We start from the raw sequence: 7,527 nt of genomic DNA, 5'->3' as shown, positions 1-7,527 counted from the left end.
GGTCGCGGCCGCTCGCTCCGGTGACGGCGCCGGCGCCGGCGTGGTGCGGGCGAGCGGTGGGGAAGAGGGGCGTAGTGGCCGGAGGGGGAGGGAAGGGAAGTGGTCCTCCTATTCTGGGTCGGCTCGGCTGTTATTTTTTCCCTTCCACCCTTTCTCTCGCTGTCTGTGTCTCTTCTCTCTCGCGCGCGCGCTGGCCCGGACGCCCGATCGGGACGAAGACGAGAGGAGAGGAGAGGAGAGGAGGCCACAGCCCACAGACCATTGGCAGGCTAGTAGTCTCTCTCTCTGGGCTGTTGTTACCTTGCCTGCCTATCTCTCTCCACTTTGCTCTGCTGTGCTGTTCCCCTCGTCCCATCCCGTTCCATGAATTCCGTGACGATGTCGAAGCAAAATGATCGTCATAGAGTGGGTGTTTCTCACTTGCTTGCACAGCTGCTAAGCAAGGTTTGATGACGAGTGATTCTCACTCACTCTCGACTCTCGAGAGATTGGATGGATGCATGGATGATGTTGTCTTCCATAATAAATCCTAACTATATTTATGTTACATTTTTCAGGCTATTTGTTTAGATTTAATTTGTATTTACTGTTTCTATAGTGTTATCTCTATGAATTATAGCTGAAGCAGTCTGGAAAAACTGACTTTAATCTAAAAGTGAACAACATTAGATCACACTGTTTATAACGTAAAATTTAAAATAAGAAGTAAGATAGCATGAGACGCGTAACAATACAGCAGCTAGGAGAAAGAAATGTGTCCAACACGTGCCCGTCGCTGTAACTAGCAATCAAGCCGCACCAAACCACGCGCTCAACCAGGCAACCAGCGTCGAAAGTCGCCGGTTGTTCGGCGGTCCGGCGCGGACAAATCCCAGACCCGCCAAACGCGGCGACATCAACCGGGTCAACAAAGTCACCGGTCGCCGCCGCCGTCGCCGTTCCAGTCCCCGGACGGGCCGGCAGGTGAGCGTCTGTGCCAGCTGCCAGGAGGAGGAAGACTCCTGTCCGCGATCTGATTGAATTGATCTCTTGCTGCAGGTGCAAGAGGGGAGCTGGAGGGGAAATGGCGCCATTAGCTCAGCTGTTACTGCTCATGTGCGAGTGCGTGTTACGTGCGTCCGCGTCAGGCGCACAGTGGCTCATTGTCCTGCATCTACCGGGACCGGGACCAGGAGTCCAGGACCATGGCAGTAATCTCTTCTTTAAAAAAAAATAACACCTTGACGAGTTCTGTGAAATCTATAAAAAAAATGTTCTGGAAGGGATACTGTCTCTGCGTTCTCCGTATATTCGAAAGACTGCCTCGTCCGAGCCCGATCTCGGGCAAAGACAGCCGACCCCGGAAGATTCACGCCTCGCCCGAGGGTCCCCACAAGCAACGGACGCACCATCGACTCGCCCGAGGTTCAGCTCGGGTAGGCTTCGCGGAGAAGCAACCTTGGTCAGATCGCCACGCCAACCGACCGTATCGCAGGAGCATTTAATGAAAGGATCGTCCGACACCTTATCCCGACGCGCGCTCTTCAGTTGACAGAGCCGAAGTGACCGCAGTTACTTCGCCGCTCCACTGACCGACCTGACAAGAAAACAGCGTCGCCTGCCCCGCTCCGACTGCCGTGCCACTCGCCAGAGTGAGGTCGACAGCGGCTAAGTCCAGCCTCGGGCGACATAGGAAGCTCCGTCTCGCCCGACCCCAGGGTTCGGCCCCCGTCTCGGCCTCGGAAGATGGACTTCGCCTCGTCCGACCCCATGGCTCGGACTCAACCACGACTTAGAAGACGACGAACTCCGCCTCGCCCGACCCCAGGGCTCGGACTCAGCCTCGGCTCCGGAAGACGACGAACTCCGCCTCGCCCGACCCCAGGGCTCGGACTCAGCCTCGGCTCCGGAAGACGATGGACTCCGTCTCGCTCGACCCCAGGGCTCGGACTCAACCTCGACCTCGGAGGAATCGCCACCTCGCCCAAACTCGGGTCCGGACCGTCCACGTCGTCAGGGGGGTCATCATTACCCTGCCCCTAGCTAGCTCAGGCTACGAGAAACAAGACCGGCATCCCATCTGGCTCGCTCCAGTAAACAAGTAATGATGACACCCCGCACGCTCCATGACGACGGCAGCTCCCAGCCCCTTATGTCAGCAAGGAGACGTCAGTTGTACTTCCGCAGGGCTCCAGCGCTCCTCCAACGGCCACGACATCACATGAACAGGGTGCCAAAACCTCTCCGACTGTCACGACGGCATGTACTTAGGGCTCTAGCTCCTCTCTGCTAGACACGTTAGCACACTGCTACACCCCCCATTGTACACCTGGACCCTCTCCTTACGCCTATAAAAGGAAGGTCCAGGGCTCTCGTACGAGAAGGTTGGCCGCGCGGGAGAACGGGCCGACGCATAAGGCTCTCGCTCTCTCTCTCTCCCACGCGAACGCTTGTAACCCCCTACTGCAAGCGCATCCATCCGCCCTGGGCGCAGGACAACACGAAGGCCGCGGTTTCCCCTTACTGTTCTCCCCCATTTGTGTCCCGTCTCGCGCCGACCCATATGGGCTGGGACACGCAGCGACAATTTACTCGTCGGTCCAGGGACCCCGGGGTCGAAACGCCGACATCACTAAAACGAACAAGCCCTGAATGTTTTTTATAGTAAAGTTAGACTATCTCGATCAGCTATCATATCACATCTTCTATCTCACGTACTATTTTAAATTCCACTCTACAAAATATTATCTACAATACAATACAGTGTTTTATATATTTATATTTGGACACAACCTTAAAAGGCTAGTTCCCAATATCTGTTTTGTCCCGAATAATAGGACACTAGATTGGTACGCTAGTTCCAGCAAGGTTACCTAAAGGGTCATCTACTCTAAATATAGATGATTAAATGGTACTTTACGCTCTCCAGCAGCGTCCTCTAAACGGTTCTCTAAATTTAGAGAACAGTGCTAGATTTTCTATGTATAGAGTTTCTCCAAATGATTCTCTATTCATTTACTTTAAATAATCGGTTTAGTAAAACTAAAATATGTACACTACATTTGAGAGTATGACAAATACTTATGTAAAAAAATAAAAATAAAAAATATCTCTAATATAAGTATTTAAGTATAGAGGACGTTGTTGGAGAGGAAGGTGATATAGAAGATAAAATCTTTTAGAGGAGACTATAAATAGCGGATATAGAGGATAAATATAAAGAACGTTGATGGAGACAGCCTATATTACGCCGGAGAGCCTCTGAATGCAGCATCGCTTCAGGGTATATCATATACTACAACCGCTAAATTTAGACTATCAAATGATACAGAGATACTTGCTGGAGAGAGTGTAAGGGCGTGTTTGGATGCCTGTACTAGGCTAGCCAGGCTCGCATCCAGCAGCCAGGCCCTATCTGGCCAGGCTCTTTGCATGCAATCCAGTATTGTTTGGATGCCTGTATGTGTAGGGCCAGGCCAAGCAGAGATTTTGTTTGGTTCACTGGATGCACCACGCCATTCAAATTTTGCATACATGCTAGTTTGTTTGGTTAGCTGCATATAGCCATGTTGAGGTAACCTCCTGCATGAAGTGGTAAGCATACCACCTTTCCACTACCATCAAGTCCACAAAGAGTTACAGGATAAGTGCTTTTCTAACTAGAAATACGTAATCTTCCAGACTAAGAAGGCAATAATTAAAAACTGAAATGCTATAATGGCGTCCTTGATTCCTAGTGCAAAGTGCTCTGCCTTCGAATGAGCTGTTATTGCAGTGTGTTGCTCTTGTTTTATGGAAGGACAGTTGAAGGCAGCCATGGCCTCATCTTTTGAGCTGTATCCTTTATAGCAAGCTCCAGGGTACCCAACGACTTGTTGGTGTGTGGCCTCCCAGGTGGAAAACACCCCAGTCTTCCTCCCAACATGCACCACATACCACTTCATAGCTAGCTGAATAATTACGAAAAAAATAAGGATATGAGATATGCCTCAGTGTCCTCCCTCGCTGCAAATGTGCACAACTTATTGGGGGGCAGTACAGTGTTAATATCATCAAAGTAAAAGGCATGTGCTCAAGCAAAATAAGAGACTAATGGCAGAGGCATATGATCAGGACATATCGATCACCAGAACATACAAATAATATTGTTTTCAGAGTCTGATGCATCTATCTAGAATGCCTTAAAATAGGTTGATCCAACTAGGTTTGATGCTCAACTACTGGACATCTAAGTTTGCAGTTCTAGAGTGGCATTACAAAAGTCACCAACTACCAGCTATAGTCAGCCATAGTTAGGATAGACTGCACAAAATACAGGACATAGAAGAGGAGCCACCAGTATGACACAAAAAGGAGGCACCAGCAAGACCGCACCCACCAGCAAGATGCTCATATGGTGTAGTAGTGCTTAGCCAAGAAAGTCCTCAGCCAGAGGATACGATGAGCCTCATTCATGGACACAAAGGCATGCCCCTGAGCTCTATTGTCAACCAAATGAGAGAAAGCCACAATTAATGCCTCCTCATTGAAACCCCCCATGCACATCACTGCCCCATAGAGCTCTGGATGGACCTCCACCACTCTTGTGTCCCTAATAGCATCAGCCACGTTGTTGACGGCACTAGTCATCCCTGACAACACAATAACATCTTCATCTGATAGGAAAGACCTCTTCCTCTTGCTCCCTGCACCATGGGCCACATCCTTCTCATGTTTCCCACCATTAATATCATCCAGTAGGTCAGTCTTCATGGAGCTCTCAGCACAGTCAGAGCGGCTACCTAATGCCTCATTGGACCCCATTGCGTATTTGCCTGTTGCTAGACCGTTGCCAAAAATCACCTCCATTTGTTGGTAGTTTTCAATTGGCTTATTTAGCAACTCAGCATCTTTAGGGTGTGCCTGCGTTGAAGTTAATATGTTAGTGTGCCAAACATGTACATGCAGTCAGTCTAAGCAATAAAATTCTGCATTTAGTACCTTGATGTGGCCAGCATAATGGTCATCCTCTAGGGTAATCATGAAGTTCTCTTCGTCAAATAAAGCTCCACTCAACTCCCTTAGCTTGATAACTCTAACCCACCTCTGCCTCCACTTGCGCAGGTGGTTGTAAACCTGGGTCCCTGTCACCTCGTTCCCACTAAACTCTTGAAGTGCCTTGGCAACTTGGTTCAAATGCACCTCTTTGAACCCCTTATCAGTCCTAACCCCAGTCGAAATGAGCTGACACATGCGGCGTAGGACAAAGGAAGATGTCACAGAGGTCCACCTCATAGCCCCCCTTTGCTGCTGCCCAGTAGCAGCAGTCCCACCCTGAGCAACAACATCCCCACCCTGAGCAACAGCATCCCCACCCTGAACAGCAACAGCCCCACCCTCACCAGCAGCCAAGACAACATGCTCAAGCTCCTCAGCCATTTCCTATTCGATGTGAATGTGCAAGGATAATGAATGCAACCATGACATATGATAGGGAAAAACCAGCACATGCCTCTCTCTTAAGTTCAAGGATTAGAGGATAGGGAAAAACACATTTCATCACTGCATATGCCTCCTACTTCAGGTACAATTGACAGCTAAAGATAATGTCATCATTGCATGTGGTACTAGTCTCAGTTCAAGTGTAGTATCAAATCTAAAAATCTAAAAATACATTACACAACTGCAATACATACTAGATGTGGTAATTGCCCCTGTTTGCCCACATGGCATTAGCCCATCCATCCCTAATATGAGCCCATGCTGCATTGTCAACCATTTCAATTCCATGGCCATGGTTCCCACTGTTGTTGGGCACCCATGTTGATTCAGGTGGTACTACTTCATCTATCCCATGGCCTAGTATCCAGTTGTGTAAAATGCAACATGCAAGAACTAATTTTACTTGTGTCTTGAAGGGATGGAATGGTTTGTTGTCAATAATGCGGAAGCGGTTCTTCAAAGCCCCAAAAGCCCTTTCAACAGTGACACGTAAACTTGAGTGCCTCAAATTAAACAGCTCTCTTGGATTGGTGGGGTAGTTCCTACCCCCATACTCTTTCAGATGGTACCTAGTGCCCCTGTATGGTGGTAGAAAACCAGGACGACATGCATATCCAGCATCTACTAGGTAGAACTTCCCTAAAACAATTATAGACTTACATCAGGGACATCATACAGTTGTTCAAAACAAATGTTTGCACTAGGTAAGGGTCAATTACCTTGTTCAACCCTTAACCCATCCTCCCTCTCTAGAGCATCAGCAAGAATGGTGGCATCATGTGCTGATCCCTCCCAACCAGCCAACACATATGTGAATTTAAGGTCAAAGTCCACAGCAGCTAAGACATTTTGGGTGGTGTAATGTTTTCTGCCTCTAAATGCTGCTTGCATATGCTTTGGGACTCTTGCATATATGTGTGTTCCATCTATTGCCCCAACACAATCCTACATGAGACCCAGCCATGAACAATTACTTTATGTGCCACCAAAATGTCCCTAACATATTGTGTTACAACTACAAAATTTTTACCTTAAAATAGGGATACCACCTGGGGCTGTTCATGATCTTTAATGGTGTGTCATTTGATGGAGCTCTAATCATTTCTTGCCTAAGCTCACCAATGGCATACAGAACTTCTCTGAAATGCCTACAAACAGTCTCTATTGACCGCCTCCAGTTTTGGTGTATCACTCTAAAACGTTGGTTATGACCAACAATATGAAGGAACATTGCAACTTGTTCCTCTACACAGCAATGCAAAGTATCTCTCAACAAATTTCTGTCTTTAAGCAGGTTACAAAGCCTAAAAAAGGGTTCTCTTCTCATACGGAGCATGCTTACACATTCAATATCATTGCAGTTGTAAATTAGGTTTAGATTTTTTTGACGTTCCTCATCCATTTGGCTCAATGGGGCGTATGTTAATCCAGGCCTTGATGCATGGTGCATACGAAGTCGACTTATCAAAAATGCGTACAATGCAGTGAGAAGAGCAGCAGCATGCTTGAAAAGCAGTGTCCTTTTCTCTTGCAAATCCATCTAAAAAGGCACAAACCAATTTTGGGAAAAGTTTTCAGTAACCTCCAACAGGAGGACAATCCCCATGGACAGCATCACAGGCATACAAAAGATTCTCCATAAAACAAATAAAACAGGGATAGACAAATGCTCAATATGTTTAAAACATAAATCATTGACTAGGCCACATGCTCAGACTGGAAAAATACCAACACCCCCACATAAAACATCATAGACAGCAGCATAAACAAGAATTAGTGAGGATTGGGAAAAGGGGATGGATTAGCATATACCAGAAGCGGGTGTTGAACAGCTACCACAAACTCGTCGCAAGAACAACGGATCTGGAAGCCTACAGTGACGAAGAATAATTTTGTTGGCTAAAATCACAGATCGGAGGAGGAAATGAAGAGCATGGTCACTTGCCTGTGCAAAGTGGCGAGATCTCCAACCAGCACTACAAAAACAACAAAAACATTCTACGAGGTTAGAACCCTAGGCTAGATTTACAGACAAAGGGATGAAGAAGACTCACCAAGCGTCAATGG

At 47.6% G+C, this 7,527-nt stretch overlaps 1 protein-coding gene across 1 annotated transcript; it reads right to left on the bottom strand.

The window, feature by feature from the left end:
* Nucleotides 1-4,368: 4,368 nt before the first annotated feature.
* LOC103628907 (uncharacterized) lies at nt 4,369-5,397 on the bottom strand. Its single transcript, XM_008649026.1, has 2 exons — nt 4,960-5,397; nt 4,369-4,881 (listed from the first exon to the last, which is right to left on the bottom strand). Exons 1-2 carry the CDS (start codon nt 5,395-5,397, stop codon nt 4,369-4,371), a joined length of 951 nt encoding a protein of 316 aa, XP_008647248.1.
* Nucleotides 5,398-7,527: the final 2,130 nt, after the last annotated feature.

Source organism: Zea mays, chromosome 5 (assembly GCF_902167145.1).
Source record: "Zea mays cultivar B73 chromosome 5, Zm-B73-REFERENCE-NAM-5.0, whole genome shotgun sequence".
NCBI lineage: Eukaryota > Viridiplantae > Streptophyta > Magnoliopsida > Poales > Poaceae > Zea > Zea mays.
Note: the sequence above shows the minus strand (reverse complement) of the source record. Positions and strands in the feature narration are given on the sequence as shown.

Excerpts from the sequence above, each read along its gene's own strand:
- LOC103628907 (XM_008649026.1), bottom strand. The coding sequence starts at position 5,397 with ATGGCTGAGGAGCTTGAGCATGTTGTCTTGGCTGCTGGTGAGGGTGGG. Across the intron at positions 4,882-4,959 it reads ATTATGCTGGCCACATCAAG|GCACACCCTAAAGATGCTGA; the intron begins GTACTAAATGCA and ends ACTTCAACGCAG.